This window comes from Colletotrichum tamarilloi (assembly GCF_030869305.1).
Source record: "Colletotrichum tamarilloi strain Tom-12 chromosome Unknown Scaffold_117.1, whole genome shotgun sequence".
In the NCBI taxonomy this organism is placed as follows: domain Eukaryota; kingdom Fungi; phylum Ascomycota; class Sordariomycetes; order Glomerellales; family Glomerellaceae; genus Colletotrichum; species Colletotrichum tamarilloi.
Window position 1 is genome coordinate 84,807 of NW_026849500.1, and position 16,995 is coordinate 101,801.

The 16,995-nt window shown below is 50.0% G+C and overlaps 8 protein-coding genes across 8 annotated transcripts; 2 read left to right on the top strand and 6 right to left on the bottom strand.

The window, feature by feature from the left end:
* Window positions 1-773: 773 nt before the first annotated feature.
* CTAM01_14268 (carboxylesterase) lies at window positions 774-2,627 on the bottom strand (the record flags this gene model as incomplete). The annotated part of the gene is made up of 6 exons (XM_060530269.1): window positions 774-1,352; window positions 1,415-1,756; window positions 1,814-1,998; window positions 2,113-2,160; window positions 2,213-2,388; window positions 2,461-2,627. 6 exons carry the CDS (start codon window positions 2,625-2,627, stop codon window positions 774-776), a joined length of 1,497 nt encoding a protein of 498 aa, XP_060375178.1.
* A 578-nt stretch (window positions 2,628-3,205) lies between these two features.
* CTAM01_14269 (carboxylesterase) lies at window positions 3,206-5,034 on the bottom strand (the record flags this gene model as incomplete). Its single annotated transcript, XM_060530270.1, has 5 exons — window positions 3,206-3,799; window positions 3,861-4,216; window positions 4,288-4,463; window positions 4,521-4,802; window positions 4,862-5,034. 5 exons carry the CDS (start codon window positions 5,032-5,034, stop codon window positions 3,206-3,208), a joined length of 1,581 nt encoding a protein of 526 aa, XP_060375179.1.
* An 879-nt stretch (window positions 5,035-5,913) lies between these two features.
* Window positions 5,914-7,550, bottom strand: CTAM01_14270 (uncharacterized protein; the record flags this gene model as incomplete). Its single annotated transcript, XM_060530271.1, has 4 exons — window positions 5,914-6,024; window positions 6,087-6,274; window positions 6,332-7,196; window positions 7,467-7,550. 4 exons carry the CDS (start codon window positions 7,548-7,550, stop codon window positions 5,914-5,916), a joined length of 1,248 nt encoding a protein of 415 aa, XP_060375180.1.
* A 1,890-nt stretch (window positions 7,551-9,440) lies between these two features.
* On the bottom strand, window positions 9,441-11,194 carry CTAM01_14271 (uncharacterized protein; the record flags this gene model as incomplete). The annotated part of the gene is made up of 3 exons (XM_060530272.1): window positions 9,441-10,183; window positions 10,242-10,545; window positions 10,613-11,194. The coding sequence occupies 3 exons, from the start codon at window positions 11,192-11,194 to the stop codon at window positions 9,441-9,443; spliced, it is 1,629 nt and encodes a 542-aa protein (XP_060375181.1).
* Window positions 11,195-11,687: 493 nt separating this feature from the next.
* On the top strand, window positions 11,688-13,204 carry CTAM01_14272 (homogentisate 1,2-dioxygenase; the record flags this gene model as incomplete). Its single annotated transcript, XM_060530273.1, has 2 exons — window positions 11,688-12,002; window positions 12,059-13,204. 2 exons carry the CDS (start codon window positions 11,688-11,690, stop codon window positions 13,202-13,204), a joined length of 1,461 nt encoding a protein of 486 aa, XP_060375182.1.
* Window positions 13,205-13,485: 281 nt separating this feature from the next.
* Window positions 13,486-13,590, bottom strand: CTAM01_14273 (uncharacterized protein; the record flags this gene model as incomplete). The annotated part of the gene is made up of 1 exon (XM_060530274.1): window positions 13,486-13,590. The coding sequence occupies one exon, from the start codon at window positions 13,588-13,590 to the stop codon at window positions 13,486-13,488; it is 105 nt and encodes a 34-aa protein (XP_060375183.1).
* Window positions 13,591-13,787: 197 nt separating this feature from the next.
* On the bottom strand, window positions 13,788-15,176 carry CTAM01_14274 (uncharacterized protein; the record flags this gene model as incomplete). The annotated part of the gene is made up of 4 exons (XM_060530275.1): window positions 13,788-14,132; window positions 14,197-14,582; window positions 14,644-14,860; window positions 14,910-15,176. The coding sequence occupies 4 exons, from the start codon at window positions 15,174-15,176 to the stop codon at window positions 13,788-13,790; spliced, it is 1,215 nt and encodes a 404-aa protein (XP_060375184.1).
* A 701-nt stretch (window positions 15,177-15,877) lies between these two features.
* CTAM01_14275 (uncharacterized protein) lies at window positions 15,878-16,791 on the top strand (the record flags this gene model as incomplete). The annotated part of the gene is made up of 2 exons (XM_060530276.1): window positions 15,878-16,225; window positions 16,453-16,791. 2 exons carry the CDS (start codon window positions 15,878-15,880, stop codon window positions 16,789-16,791), a joined length of 687 nt encoding a protein of 228 aa, XP_060375185.1.
* Window positions 16,792-16,995: the final 204 nt, after the last annotated feature.

A 16,995-nucleotide genomic window follows, 5' to 3' on the forward strand; every position in this document is an offset into this window, starting at 1 on the left:
ATCCACGGAGTACACTCAGGGTCTGTTTTGAAGTAAAAGAACCTTTGCAGTTATGAATGCGTTGGAAGTTACATTCGATGATGCGTTGCTCACTCACTCTACGTCTCATGTGAATACCGCATGATCCCCGTTCCCCCGCGCCCATCACCGGCGCGGGCACCGGAACTCCTCCACATCCAGGATGAACGCTCGCCGGACGTGGCCTCCACAAACACCCGTGGACCCCACCATCCATCACTCAGCGATGTAACAATGTTGTGTGTGTCCCCCACATGGGGTACTATCTAATTAGATTGCCTTAGTTTTCTCTTCATCAGGCACCTAGGTGGCCCACTGATTGTTGGCCTGACTATTTTCGGCATGGCTGTATTTCAAAAATCGAACGGTTTGCGGAGTCTCTTTGTCAAAAAGCAGCGAGTTAAACCCCGCAACCGTCGTCCCGTCGGAAAGAGGACCCATGTGAGGCAGGTGGTAGCATTTCGAGAGGCCGACACGAACAGGCATACGGACATGGTCCACGAACGCACGTATCGCAGGGCAGGCCACAAGCACATTCTAGTCTAGTTTGGCATCAGAGCGATCCAAGATGCTGTCAAGTCTGGTCGGGCGAGTCATATGTCTCCGATTCTGGGCAGGACCAATGATAGCGGGAATCTGGAAAATCAAAACTGGAAAGACTTGCCAAACTTTGGAGATATTGAAATTACCAGACTACTACTGAACTACTATTCGTACGTGTATGCGTACTATTGTGACGCACTCCGTGGCTGCCATCAGTTTAGTAAGCTGATCCGGCCGGCCGCAAGGGCAAAGAACACCTTATCCAAGATCTCTGAAGGAACCGAATGCAGAAATTCCGCCTGTTCCGATCGTCTCCGGAGCTTGACGCCGACGCTATCAAGTTCTTGAAACATCCCGTAGGGTCCGAACGCTGCATAGCTACCCAACTGCCACGGCTCCTGGGCGTGAAGGAATTCGATCACTGACTTGCGCATCTGCTCTCCAGTCTGTTGTGCACCAGGAGCAAATGAAAGATCAAATCCCCCAAAGAGAAAAAGCAAATCCACCGCGTGATGAGCTCCATTTGAGGGTTGCCAGGGGTTGCACTCATCAACGAGATATCGATAGGCGGGTTTGTTTGCTGCCCTAAATAGGCGAGCAATGTTCTCCGCTGGGAGAAGAAATTTGTAGTCATTCATGAAGTCCAACGCCCCTATCTTGGAAGCGGAGGCTCTGTCAGAATGAATGTTGTAGAGTTTTTTGAGCGTGTCCTGGTGTTCGCCGGCATAGCTGAATGCCTGAGCAATCTCTGAAGCTTCCATTTTCCATATGCCCTCTCGCCAGAGAACGGCCTATTTGTGAAGGTTAATTGGAAGGAGGGCAACCAGTTCAAGCCCATGGGTACAACACATACCTCGTCTCGAACATCACCTATCATCACGCTCTCCGCAGCCCCTATTGCTGTCTCCCACCCAACAAGAGTAGGATCCACTTGAAGGAACCATGAATGTATTCCAGCCAGTTCTATGGCCTTCACCAATTTTTCAACAGGGGCTGTGCTCAAGTCAAAGTCACCCAGTGTACCAAGATGATTCACGAGTGTTTGGCGTAAAACAGAAGCCTTTGTCCTTGGCTGAGGAGGAGAAAGGTACAGCGAGCCAGAAGAGAGTATGACTCTTCTTACTTCAAGGCCAGCCGCTATGTGGGCGTGGCAGTATACCGCTCCAGCACTTTCTCCAGCCAGTGAGACATCATTCTACGGAAGCCTGTCAGTGGTCTCCCGTCTTTGGCAGATGGGAATGTGACTTGTTACCGGGTCACCTCCAAAATCCGGAATGTGATCAGTGACCCATTTGAGAGCCAATGATTGATCTTGCAGAGCGAGGTTACTCGAGCTACTTTCGCTTCCGAACGCGAAGATGTTGAGTCTGTACTGAACTGTCACGACGATGACGGGTTTACTCAAGTTCACGGAATCTTCCACTATTCTTCTCGTGTCTAAAGTTTGCAGCTGTCAGTGCCTAGTATGCTAGCGCTAGTACGATACATTTCACGAAGGATCCTTTGGGGGCGGATAAGGGGACATAGCGGAAAGCAGGGCGCAGTTCGTACCGCACACGCCAGAGGCCGCGCTTCCAAAAGTAACCGCCTGTGAGCCGCCTGAGATGTCCGTGTTAGTCAAAACATCAGCCCCTGACTTTGACAAGCATACCGTGTATCCAGACCAAAACAGGTAATCTTTGAGCCGTCAGCAGTTCTTGTGATTTGGGCACCGTAACGTCCAAGTTGAGGCATCGAAACTCATCTTCGGCCTCAACGGGTAGCCTGTGCTCAGGAGGTATACGCAATAGATGCCCTACATCAACTTTGACTTGTGGACACCGAGGGCTGTGAACACGAGAACTAGTCAGCCTTTCCTTCACCGACAAATGTTCAGACCGAATGTCAGAAAGAACGTACCCAAACTCAGTACAGTTGATGTCTTGCGGCAGTGCCACTAATGGCTCGGGTTTGGCAAATCGCGAAACAATCTTGCCATATGGGATGCCTCTAAACTGTGCGATCGTCCCTAAATCAACGCCACATAGAGTTGAACCCAGAGATTTGCTTTCGAGAGTATAGGCCATCGTTATTCCAATGGCATAGGAAAGAACAAACAGAGTTACGCTAATTCTGACAGGATTTCTAACTGTAATCCGAGCTCTAGGTCATCTCCGTGGGACAGGATACACCGGACGAAAGACCAAGTGTCAAGTGGAGGACACTGGATGAGTAATGATGGTTTCCCCGCGGTCAGGAGCTCTATCTTCGCAAGTCGACCCCGCATCAGGTGACTATTTCCGCGGCAAAAACACACATACACACACATAAACACACACACCCCTTCAGATTCGCCGTTGAAGTGCAGTTAAACTATCACTCAATTACCAAGAGATCTCGTGATTCTTCGCGTGAAGGTACCGATCAGGAATTCCGAAGGCCGTTGAAAGCACACAGACATATTGAAAGTGTGCCACACGTGAAATTCTTGAAGCAACGAGTGTTTGGCGTTTTGATCACAGATTCAGGGAGTAGAGACCGTTGGGAAGATAACCAGTAAACGTGCCGACAATACGGGAGATTCTTCTGAGAATTGATAAATACCACCCGATGCCTTTGACAAGCATCCCCTCGCCTGAAGCTCCCCAGTTGGTCCGTGGACCATCTATTGATGGAACAGGAATGCCTCCCAACCCTTCAGTAGTGTGTCCAGCCCAATCTTTTCACCCAACTTGAGCAGCAAATCATATCCTGCCGTGCTAGCCCCGGCCTCCTTGTAAGCTCTCGTCCCATCTTGGTACACCACCCGCCCGCCGGCATCTTGAAACCGCTTCCATGGAGCTTGACCATGAACAAAGTCAACTATGTCGGTGACAAATGATTCGGCGGACTTTCGCTGCTCCTCTCCAAGATGTTCCTTATAGTTTTGGAAGAGGAATGCCACGTCGAGGACATGGGTGCTGTAGCCCCTAAATGGCCCTTCCCACGGATTGGGCTCGGCAAACTCCAACAAATAGGAGTCGCCGTGAAAGCTGTTGGCAAATGACTCTGCCGTTGCCCGAAATCCAATATCAGAGGCGAATTGCAGAACTCGGATGAAAGCCTCATCGTCGTTTGTGGTGTCATTAATGTCGTATGCCTGCAGAATCTGCGCAGCAATGCCCGCATGGTGTGACAGAGCTGTGTTGATGATTTGCGTGAACGAGGCTGCGATGTTCTCCTTTCGCTGGAAGAGACCCATAAACCCAAATATGCTCGCCTGTGTGGTTGGTTTAGTTACATTAAGCCGAGAATGTGACCGAAATATTGATGGTACTCACATCCAAGGGGGCGTACCCGACCATGATAGCTTTACAAGATGTTGTCTTGGGAATTAGCTTCCCAGCTGACGCCGTCTCGAACGTCGGCACGAACGGGACTGTTTCTTCATCGAGAACCGGCAGGAAAGGAAGGCTTCTGCCAATCTTCGAGGAGAGCTCTTCGGGGGACGCCCTTGACAAGATCTTGATACGTTCACTCGAACTCACATCTTCAGCTCCCAAAGCTTTTACAACGCCTTTGTACGCCTGCTCAGCCACACCGAGCTCCAGGGGTGCGAGGGACGGCGGCGAGCCTCCCAAGATAATGAGTTGAGAGGCAAGAGCTTTCTCAGAGTATAATAGACGGCCCGCCGAGACTAGAAAAAAGTAAGAGATGCGGTCTCGGTTTCGAGACCGAAAGGCCGAAGGACCGACGGATGAGACTTACTGCCACCAGCGCTTTCACCTACAACGGTCACACTCTGAGGATTTCCCCCGAATCCCGACACGTATTTTCCCACCCACTCCAAAGCCACCCTCTGATCATGATGACCTTGATTGCTCTTGAATCCTTCTTTGCGAAGCTCCTCAGATGTCAGAAATCCAGGAATTCCGAGGCGGTAACTATCAGATGTTAGTTACGAAAGCTAGAACGGTGTTTTTGTGGAAGATATGTTATACTTGATGTTGATGGCGATGATGGGCTTCCCAAGCTTGTTTGAATGTTGGACTATGCGCTTGGTATCATACTGAGGCCACCAGTTGGATCCCGTGCCGAACCCTCCGCCGTGAATGAAAACCAGAACTGGCACTTGCTTTAGGTCACCAATCTCCAGGGGCGCTGTGAGATTCAGATTGAGACTCTCGGTCCCCGAGAGACCGGGGAACTCGGGTATTGGGAGCGACTTCTGAATGATCATGTGTTCATTCTTCACTCCGTCTGGGTCGGATACGGCTTGCGGACTGATAAACACGATTAACTAAGTGATTTGGTGTTACCACAAAACATGAGGATAACACACCCGTGGCGTGTAGCGTTGAGTCCACTGCCATCGTACTGGACAAGCTTCGCATTGTCGAACCAGTGCTGTAGAGTAGCATACTTGAGGCCGAGGAACTGGATTACTCCGTCGGATGCTTTGCCCTTCACTTTCCCAATGATTGGGTGATCGAAATCTTGGTCATTTGAGACCATCTTGATTATTCAGTGCTTTTGGAAGTTCAGAATAGCTCGTCAAAAAGTTGATACAGATAGAGAAAATGCTCGGTTGGCCGATGACTTCAATGTGGCTAAGGTAATATACGCGCAGGAGTCAATTTGGTCGGAGATTTCAATAAAGACTTCAGAAACAGATATCCTCAACCCGGCAGCTTGAATTAGATTCTGGTTTATCGACTTAACTTCAAGCTGGTGAGCGATATTGATTCCACATCCTGAAGGCGAGCGACCGGATCACCCGGAGCGAATCCCGCGATGTATTCTGTCTTGCTGCTGAAGCTCCTGATAGCTACCCCACGTTACCCCGCATGGGATTTCGAGCAGCTTGATAGCTCCCCCACATGCAGCTGCTGTGAGAATCGCGTCAGCAACACGTCAAGCCATTCATCGCGCCCTGAGCATCGGCTGCTTTTGCTACACGGAACGTCATGCTGGACTATTTTCCAATAAACCAGGCTTGTCAGTTCACGTTAAGCGTCATCGAAGCCTCGGAGTCGCTCGAAATGGTATCTTGAAGACTGTGGCATAGCACTCACCTCATGCCGCTGATATTGACTCTAGCGCTAGTCTCATCAGTCAGTCTTGTCCAATAATGCTCTACCTACGCTTTGATACACTTTACAAGATTTAGTGGTAGTAATGAAACCGTTTCTTATCTGATGATGACGTTGGACTAGTTGCGAGGCTGGTTGGCTCGGACGGGAGAGTGCTCGTAGCAGGGAAGCTCTGCGGAGATATCATGCCCGCACAAGGTTTTTCATTGGTTTCTTGATGACTGATCACACACCTGCGGGACGGTATAGGTTTGATATACCTCCCCACGTATAGTACAATGCAGATCGCGCCTTCTATGCACTAGTTTTGTGGTTGACATGCAGGCCCAGCAGCCTCCATCTCTCGCTCGTATGCCCGTGCCAATCGCTCTAGAATATCGCCCATCCTGACTGTGATACCCCATACCCATACCTAGCGACACATCGTCAGTTATCAAGTGCTAAAGAAGACAATCACTGGAATCAGTAACTTACGTCTTGAAGGAATAGACTGCAAGTTTTAGCTAAGCCTGCAGCGAGGGATGTGCTCTCATCCGTGTCATAGTCCGATTCCTCGAGTACGTCCGTGATCTTCATGAGCAGGCCTAGTTCAGCTGCACTGGGCTCGATGCCCCTTCTCCTGTCTAATTCGATCGCGTGAGCCCATTTCGTGGTGAATAGTACTATTTAATGTTAGTTGAGCATAGTGCACAGTCTTTCACCTGCGGAGTTGTACTTACCATTGTCCCAAGCTGCAACCGCATGCTCTATGCTCCATCGGAAAGCAGCTGTCTTACGTATGAGCATGTGGCCCATCTTCACTGGTAGCTGGATACCCTCCAGCGTCTTCTCGATGACCTTCACGCAGTCGATGTTCCTATCTAGCTTCGTGTTCGCGAACGTGGTGACGTTGCTGTTAATGGTGCTTGGGTCTTCAGCGAGCAGACAGAGACGGTCGAAACTCTTAGTGTTATCAAAGAGCCGGATGTAGGCGGCTCTAAGGATCGCATGTGAGCTGAAACATAGCGACGTGATGTCGTTGTCGTCCATATCCTCAAGCTGACCTTCTCGAGTTTGCTTCAGTAGCCCGTGACACCTGTCCAGAGAGATTAAGGCATTTGAGAGAAGAGAGCTCCCTAGAGAGGAAGTCCCAGTCATTGAACGAAAGGAGAAAATCGCTGAGGTTTCCGAGAGTTGGGAGAGTTGCCAGGTGTGTATGAGGATAGCATGTACCAGGATGAGCGCAGAGAATGGTGAGATGTTGTATGATTCGAAACTGGAATCATCGGTGTTCTCGGCTAAAACATCTTTCAGAATGTCCTTGGTGGTTCTTGAGTTCTTCTTTCTGTAAGCGGCTCGCAGTTCTCGCCACTCATTGGCCGATAACGCATTCCAGAGGTTCTCGTCATGGAAGTGCTCAATTTCTAGATCTTGACTGGCATTGAAGGCAGGACTGAGGCCGTAGATGATGGTGTTGACCGTGTTTGTCACATAAATGGCACCAAGGAGTCTCTTCCATGATTCGCGTTGCACCCAGTCTGCCCATGTTGAACTCAGGAGGTCCGCGTTATCTTGTTCCAGCTGACGCCGCATCTTTGCGTACAACTATCAATATGTAAGTATTGACTCTGGTCTCTCTATTACATATTATAGCAACACTGAAATATGGGCTGGAACCTACTAAAGTGTAATGGCTACACTCCCCTATAGACTGGGCCGCCAAGTCTTTGTCGCCACTGAATGTCGCGAAGAACGTTAAGAGAAATTTCGTTTGCATAACCCAGAGTGGACAATCCCTCGTGAGGATCTACAGGGCACACAATCATTAGCTCTGAAGTTCGCCTTGAATATAAGATCAGAGAAGGAGTAACTCACTGGCTCAATCAGCCTCAGCGCAAGATCCCAAAGACGCCGGGCTCGACGGCGATCTAAGCGATAGAGAGCCCCAATACTGCACATAGCTAGTATCAGGGGGCTAGGAATGTCACCATGCGAAATAGTCTGGAGGTGAACCAGGGGCAAGTGGCAATGAAAGCACTCCACGTAACTGGAGAGAAAGCTCTGACAAGCCTTCAGCGGAGGGATGTCCTTGGATATATCAGGTCCAGTAAGTCTCTTATTCACGTCTCTGCAAATTGAGTCATGCATGGGCTTGTCCATGGTAAGACTTGGCTTCGTACATCGCTTATTCTCAAGCAGACGTGGAAGATTGCGCCCGATAGCGGCTTGGGATGTAGACTTCAAGGTTTCTGACCAAGTCTCTTTATCTGCGTGATGAAGACTCCTCTCAAAGGAGCATGACTTCTCTGGAGGGCTGGCAGTCGAGTTATTCGAAGCCTCAAGGCCAGTGCCTGCGTTCGATAATCCCATCCAATCTGGAGTGTCGAGAAAACCAAAGTCATGTGCGAAGTCAAACGGCTCCTCAGATATAGGCAATACCGACTGAGAAATTGGATCTGCAAGAAAAGAGTCCAAGGAGCCGAGAGCTGAGCCATTTTCTGGCAGCGAAGGGTGCCCGTTTGGCACATGACCCCTATTTGCGGTTCCTTCAGTGAGTTGGGTCCGCAGGTGATCAAAGACTGCCCCTTGTGTCATGGGTAGATCTTGAGGTCGACTATTGCCAAAAATCGATTCGGGATGAGTGTCGAAAAACATGTCCAAGGCGTCTGCAGAATCTGAGATGGAGATATTGTGCGTTTGTGGAGGAGTGGGAGCCGCCTGCCCGCGCTGCTGAAATTGGTGAATCTCTCTCGAGATTTTCTTAGGTTGCGTTGAGACCACAATGCTATTGGAAACTAGAGTCGAAGAGCAAGAGTCTCTCCTAGGGCCATCTCCCAGGGAGGTGCCCTGGCTCAGAGGGGTGCGATAGGCACGCTGCCGTTTAGGGTCATGCTCCCTTTCACTCGAACTTGCTTCCGACGACGCATCGTCATCATCATCATTAGACGGATCATCGACGACTTTGCTGTTGTGTTCCGCATGCAGTGTTTTTTCATGCCGCGTGACGAGGTCTCTGCCTTCCGATTAATCTCTGACTATCGCTCAGACAGTGCCAGGCTATCTTGAGGGAGCCTCACTTTCTTGAATATGTCTTCAAACAGTACTGGCAGGCATAAGGCTTCTCGTTTGTATGACTTCGCTCGTGGCGAATACAATGCTCACTGCGTTTGAAGACCTTAGGGCAGTGAGCACACTTATAAGGGCGAGCGGTCCTGCGAGCACGCTTTTCCCCTGCCTTTGCCGTCTCCGTCGACGCGACTACTTGTCCGGGCCCATGGACGGGTAAGGATGTGGTGGAGGACATGAGGTGCAAATATTCTGAGTTTGGTGACGTGTGAGATAACTAAAGTAAGATGTTTGTCGATAAGGTGTATGACGGGTATCTCGAGAATAAAGTAAGACGAGCAGTAAGTTCTATGGCGTTGTTGGGGAGAACATGGGAAACACGACTCAGTTTGTTGGAGTATCGTCCTCAGGAACCAACCAGACCGCATCGTCATCAAGGATCGACAAAATAGCGCCAAGACGGACATGGGGAACGCCCGCGGGCCGCCGCAGCGTGCGCAGTTAGCTGATCAGTAAGTTATTATCAACTCTTCGCTACCTCGGCGGTTGCGGGGAAAAGTGTGGGGTTCATCGCATTTGTGTCCACCGGCATTGAGAACATTGGATCTGAGGTGGCCTTGTACAAATATGCTGGTTGCTATTGGTCTTAATGCTCCGTTTGACCCATGCAGACGTGTGGTTCTTGTATGTTACAGCTCGGACGAAACGCAACCAATGACTCGAAAGACGGAACACGAGCGGATCGCCCTCCGTTACTCCCCGTCGCGCTCTTCGAATACCTAACTATGCTACAACCATTCCCTTCGTGTCAACTTTGACGCTTCCCAAGTAGAATCCTTCTCTTTCTGCTTGGAACCATTCAGACTTGAGAACCTCAGCTCGTCTGTTGTTGCGTGAGGTGAATCGGACCTTGAAGGGCTTGGGAAGAGTATTAATACCCGGTTCATAGGCCTCATCGGATAGATCTATCGGCAGTTCCTTGCCATTCGGGTCTAATGCCGGCTCAATCTTGAAGGCCCACAAGATCTTAGCCAGTGTGATGAACAGGCTGTTCTCGGCTAGATGCATGCCAGGGCAGATGCGTCTCCCTCCACCAAAGTCAAAATGGTCACGAGCTTTAGCGTCTCCCTGAGCGGCGTAAAAGCCAGCCTTTTCAGGATACGCCAAGTAACGTGATGGGTTGAAATCTTCAGGGTCGGTCCATTTATCGGAGCTGAAATGTAACACGTATTGAGGAATCGCGACGACGGTGTCCTTGGGGATGTAATAATCCTTATAGACGACGTCCGAGGTCGTGTAATGTGGACTTCCTATCGTGGTTACTGGCCTGATGCGAAGGACCTCTTTCCCAGTTGCTCTGATGTAGGGCAGGCTGGCTTCGTCTGCAAAAGTTGGCGATCTCTCGTCGCCAATCACCCTCGTTAGCTCTTCATTGGCAATGTCCTGTACTCTGGGGTTCGCCGCCAGGTAAAGAATGCAGCTATTCAACGCTGACGAAGTTGTCTCAGATCCGGCCTCAATCATGGCTTTACTTGAGTTAGTGCTCCGTATGCAAGTAATAGTAGAGCTTAATACGATACTTACAGCCTGCAACAAAACCGGCCTGAACATCGGTAATGCCGAGTTTCTCAAAGTCTGACTCCATGAACTGCTTCACGAAGCACTCAGGGGCTTTCTTCTCGGCCACCGAAGTCTTCAAGCCATTCCAGTAATGCATCCAGATTTTTCTCTGCCTTTCGTAAGCCCTAATAGCAGCCGGACGCCACCACTGGAGAAACGATGGAAGATTGGCAAGAGGAGGGAACATGTCAGCGATGTAAGCGCCAGGCTCTGCAACTTCGGTGAAGTCTCTCAGAAGGTCGTAAATCTGACGCACATCTTCGCAGTCCTGTGTTTTGAAATTAGGAGTTAGCTTTCCTCCTCTTCGAAGAGTTGACACATAAATAACTACTTACCCATTTAGGAACACGAAGTCCGTATGTACTGGTGAGTACAACAGATGTGGTATACCGGCGGACATGCATGTAGAAACTTTCTTGATCTGTGTTATCGGTCGCGATGTCATAGAGGAGTTGTTTGGCCTCAAACTCTTGTGATGGCTTGTACGTGTCCGAAGCCTTTGGCGTAAGGAGCTTGTGCACAATCGTTCGCAATTGTCGCCATTTGGACCCGTAAGTCAAAAGTAAGAGCCTGTTGCTCCCGGACAGAAGGTCAGAGAGTACCGGCATTGGTGACCTTCCAGAGGTCTTTGCCGATTGTTTGTCAAATATCTCGCGGACGGCATCTGGGCTATTGACGAAAACCCAGTTTTCCCAGCCGAGGCGGACTTTGACAATCTCGCCATAATCTTGAGCCCATCGCTGGACTTGTCGATGTGGTGCTGAACCTAGCTGTGGCGCGTTGCCTAGTAAAGGCCACCCCTTTGGTCCTGGAATGGTCTTATACCCCTTTGGAGTGGCAGTTGTTCTGCTCTTGATGTAAAAGTGAGCTACAACTATGGAAATAGAAAGAAAACTTAATAACTTGAGTAACGACATTGCGTATAATCACGTTGTGATAGCAATTAAAGTCTGCCCTGCCTGACCGAACTCAATATGAAATTGTGCAGACAACATTCTAATAGCCACCTTTCATAACAAGTGGTGTTTCTTCATCCGGAACACACTATGCACACCTAATCGTTGTGCCCGCATTGGAGCACGAGCCCACTTCGGCGACTTTGTCAGTCATGACAGAGACACCACATCCCCGCACACTAAGAGACATGTCTGGAGTGGAATCCCACACAGGTCGTCTCAGCACGACAACGAAGCTCTCCGAGCCTCCACACGCTCCAACGTACAAACTGCCGCAAAGGCCGTGTGGAGTAGCTGCCCAAGCTCAGATAGCTCCATGTGGGGTGAAGCTTTCCTCAATGGACAGGGGAGCATTTCGTACAAAAGCGATAGATAGCTCCATTGAGCCGTCGTTATCGTCAGCCCCTCATCCAGCAACCCCTCCTCGCATTCTCAGAGCTAGCTTCACGTCACAATGGCAGCGCCAAAAGATCTTAAGCCGAAGGACTTCCAAAACGCCTTCCACTGGGCGGCGACGCAGCAAGACGGAGCAGTCCCCTCCTTTGCGACGCGCCCGAACGACCCGTACGCTTATCAGCCCGGCTTCAACAACAGCTTCGAGTCAGAGGCTATCGCCGGCACGATTCCAAGGGGCCAGAATAGCCCGAGAAGCATCAGATATGGATTGTACGCCGAACAGGTGACGGCTTCGGCCTTTGTCGCGCCCAGGCATTCCAACAAGAAAGCTTGGCTCTACCGGTCGCGACCAGCTGTTGCTCACCAGGGATTTGTAAGTCCTTTTTCCCTCATCAATCTTGCAATTTGTCGCTGATTCTTCTCTTGTAGACCGATCTTCCCGATAACAAAGACACTGAGTCGACTTTCATCCCGATCAACCCCCGAGTTCACGTTTCACCCACTCAATTGGCTTGGAAGCCGTTCCCGATCCCTGACGGCCAAGATCTGGACTTTGTCGATGGTCTCAAGACTGTCGCCGGCTCTGGAGATCCAACTCTTCGCGAGGGCCTCGCCACTCATGTCTACCTCTGCAATAAGAGCATGACGAAAAGAGCTTTTGCGAACTCCGACGGCGACTGGCTCATTGTGCCTCAGCAAGGTGCTCTGGACATCCAAACCGAGTTCGGTTTCTTGTACGTGCAGCCTGGTGAGATTTGCGTCATCCAGCGTGGTCTTCGCTTCAAGGTGAACGTTGAAGGACCGACTCGTGGATACATCCTGGAGATCTGGGGCTCAAACTGGGAGCTTCCCGAGTTGGGTCCTTTGGGAGCGAACGGGTTGGCCAACGCGCGCGACTTCTTGCACCCGGTTGCCGCATACGAGGTCACGAAAGAAGACCCCTGGAATATCGTGTACAAGATCGGCGGAAAGTTCTTCAACAGCACACAACGGCACTGCCCCTTCGATGTGGTTGCGTGGCATGGAAACTACGTGCCGTTCAAGTATGATCTCACCAAGTTTGTCAACGTGGGCTCCATCTCCGTGGACCACATTGATCCGTCAATCTTCTGTGTCTTGACGGCCAAGTCCCGAGATCCAGCTGCGCCCCTGGCCGACTTCTTGATCTTCTCTCCTAGATGGGACGTTGCATCTCACACCTATCGCCCGCCCTATTACCACAGAAACTGCGCTTCTGAGCTGATGGGTCTGATCTATGGCGAATACGGAGGTCGATCCGATGAGTTCCAGCCCGGAAGTATCTCGTTTGAGTGTGGGTTTGTGCCTCATGGCGTCGCATACGAGCAGTTCGCTGCTGCATCCAAGGCAGATCCCCCTCAAATGCAGATTTCGCTCGGCTCCATCGCCTTCATGTTCGAGACAAGCCGAGCTCTCACCATCACCGACTATGCCTGGAACAGCAAAGAGAAGCATGAGCACGACCCCAAGATGTGGGATGACTTGGTCGACAATTTCTCCCAGTTCGAGATCGATCCTAAACTTTTGAGGTCTAACAAGGCAAACCACCTGAGTTGAGCACTTGTAGCGGAGGGGAGAATTTGAACGAGTTATGTGTAACATGTTCCAGCGGTTTCGTATCGCAGGGAAAGCTACGTAGTATAGAGTAAAGGAAGGCAACGAAAGACTTTTTATGAATTAACTGAAGGAAAAATTGTGAGGAAACTTCTTATAGCAAGCACGAAAGAAGATCGGATGTAGGGAGGCTGACCTGGCCTTCGCGGTGGATGTTATACTTACCTTACACACCAGACTTTGCTTAACGTCTTGACCCCTACTCTACGGTAACCAGGAAGACACTAAACCTGTAGCCTTAGACAATAGGATTGTAGAACCTCATCCGGTTCTGAGGATCCCATTTCTTCTTCAGCCCTCTCAACTTCTCCAGCCTCCATTCGTCCCATCCATAGATAGCCTCGAGCGACTCAATTCCATGAGCATAATTTACATATGCTGTCAAGCGGTCAGGCTCATGACTTGCCGCTAATAGATGCCCTCTTAGCTTCTCTCCATATTCTTGAGCAAGTGCATCAAGAGACGCGTTCGGCTTGTACATGATGTACGACGTAATCAGAATATCGTCATCTCGATGCGGGAAGGCTTAGCTCCTCTCATCGATGGCTTTCACGCCGTGAGTCGAATATCCTTCAAGGAGGAAGAAGGACCCGGCAAATTCCGGGTTGCGGTTCGACATGTCGGCGATGTCATCAAACACTTTCCGGACGGCAGGTAAATCATAGGTCTTCAGACCGATAGGGTATCGCAGACCCGTGTAGCCTTTGGCGCATCCGACACTATCACTGCTCATGAAGGTCAAGCCAGCCAAGTCTGGCATAGGTGCCACACCAGCTTCGACATTTATATGATCAATGTCATAGAGAGGCTTCGCATACTCTGTAGACTTTTCGAAGGTGTCGTCCGATATGATGGCGTACCAGATTATGGGCTGTCTGCATTTAGCGGTCGCAATCCTGTTCGGAATTGAGCATCTTACGGGACTTTACACTTACTCGATTGGGGTCGATGTCAGGGATGTTTACAAAATACATCCAATGCGTAACTTCTGGTGGCTGAGTCTTCATCATAACGTTGGTCAGATCGAGAATCTCCTCAAGTTTGTCCCCGAGATAGATAAATATCTGATAAGACCACTTGATGTTCTTGATATCGTGGACTCGGTACTGCCATTCAGTGACGATGCCAAAGTTGTGGCCGGCTCCCCTCAAAGCCCAAAAGAGATCGGGATTCTCATAATTGGACGCTGTGACAAGCTTTCCATCGGGAAGAACAACTTTGGCCGAGATGACTTGGTCCGAAGCCAGGCCATACTGACCCTGAAGCCACCCGTGACCGCCTCCTAGAACTGGGGCAGAAATGCCAACGCACTCACAGATTCCTGTCACTTTTCGTTGTCAGCAAAAACTTGGAGTTTTGAAAGGACTTCTGCGATGGCACACCTGTTTGCTTGCCTGCTGCCCACAGAGTATTGACAGCCTCCTTGACACTAGCTCCGCCTCCAATCGTAGCAGTCTCGCCATCCTCAGAGATGACGATTTGGTCCATGCCGCGAAGGTCGATGGACACAACATTCTTAGCTAGACTCAGCGACTCTGTTGCGCCGTGACCACCTGATCTGGCAAGGAAAGGAATGCCCTGCTCATTTGCATGACGAATCTGTAGACAACGATTAGGGCTGCAGAAGGCTGCCTTTCGCAGAACATACTGTCACTTGAATGTCGCTCTCTGTGTAGACATTGACAACAACCCCAACGTCCGGTGCGTGCCAGTCGCGCCACCTGTTTGTGTAATTATCAAAAAGGGGTTCATTTGGAAGCACGACCGACGCTTTTGGTGAGAGGTGTGTGGAGAGCAGCCCGGAGGATGCCCTGTTCCCATCCGTCAGAGACGCTAGACCGAAGCGATTGAGGATATTCTGCGACGAGGTCGTGTAGTTCAGTGCCCATGAAAGACCGAGAGCGAGGACCTCCATCTTTACTTGTGCATCTTTGGCTCAGTGCCGGGTAAGTTAGGCTTCGATAGAACAGATGGAGTAAAGTCAAAAGTGCTGACAAGTTGGGCTTGAGAGAAATCTAATTGCTTACATCACGTGCTGAGGTGGGCATGGGCGATTTGTAGACTATCACTAAATAGTAAGAAAGTCAGTACTTGTACGTACAGTATTGATACTGGGTAGATAAGATCGGTCTGGCTGAGGTGTGAAAGACACGCAGACAAAGCAATTATATCACTGGGGCCTTTGAATGACACAAAATTCATCGTGAAACGAATCCTCGGTGATGAAGCCGGACGACCAGCCGTCTTTTGTTTTGCAGCCTAGAATCGAGCCACAACCTCATTTTCCGATTAGTATTATGTCAACAGTTCTGTGATATTACACGAACTGACTGTGTGTACCCAGCCTGATATGACGAAAAGAGGCCCCTATGCCCCCAGCATTGTGCTTATTATTAAAGAGGATTGACTGGTTCGCCATCGAGGGGCACAGCAATTGATGGTGCATGGCATTCACCCAATGGCAAGGCTTAATGAGTGCATTCATCACATGATCCCGCTTGGTTACATCAGTCAACACAAATCAGGCTGAGAGGCGGCGATAAATTGATGACCTCTCTCCGACACAACATCTTTCAGTCTCGAGTCCAGGTGCATTGACCACTTACATCCATGATCATGGCGCTCGCGTTGCGTCATGCTTCGCTCTTGAAACCAGAGATACGATTAGCCCAAGCAGTCTCGGAGTTCGAAGCTTCGCTTGACTCCCCACAAAAGGCATCTTTCAGGAATGAGCGCTCTACAGCATGCACCAAGTCCCCAACCGAGGGCGATGTGATGCGTTTCACGGCTGAAATTGACCGTCAAGCTCGTCAGAAGCGGCTGTCCTCCCGATGCTTTGGGCCTCGTCTGACGAATTTACTCCAGTCAGTTCAACAATTTGCTGCTTTAGGCGACGTCGTGGTAGGCGGATCCCAGAATCTTGTCGCTTGCGGGGTATGGGCAGCAGTCAGGATGACCTTACATGTAAGTGTATTTGCATGTGGGTTAATCAAGCAGGTCTTACTATGTCTTACTGACCATTCAAGATTTGTATCGGGTTCTCCTCGTATCTGGAGAAACTTTCCCTCCTATTCATGGCTGCTGGTAGACAAGCACCGCGCCATCAGGCATTAGCTTTGGTCTATCCGAAATCCAAAGAGCTGCAAAACCATCTCTGCGAGTATTTTATCGTCGTCACTCATATCTGCCACCGAGTTCAGTCTTTCGCCCGGAAATCAGCCTTTGGCCAATTGACAACTTCCCTCAACGACTCAGACATCAAAAATTTCCAGTCTGATCTTGTCCTATGGTCCACGGCAATCAAAGAGGAGGTCGATTTGTTGCTCAACAAGCATCATGAAAATGAGGCCCATTTGAGCGCGAAAGCACGAGCATTAGCAACTCGCTGGTCGGCCTCTATAGCACACCGATATGACGTCGAAAAGAAGTCAAAGTGGCTTGATTCTTGCTCTACCTACGATTTCCAGACAACTTGGAAGCAAATGCAAAAAATTGGTTCAACTTCATTGCTCGCAAGATCTAGCGAGTAAGTCAACATACCCACTTCCTGGCACCCCCCTGTTTCTGGCACCCACAAAAACGCGAAAATCCACCACAACCCAATGCCCACCCCCAACCTCCTTTTATCACAACATTTTCAATTCGCGTCCAAATGGGCTCATCTTTTGCACATGTCTTCTTCTATATATAATGCCTCAATATACCGAAGATCAGCTTCGTCAGGCTCTCGAGGA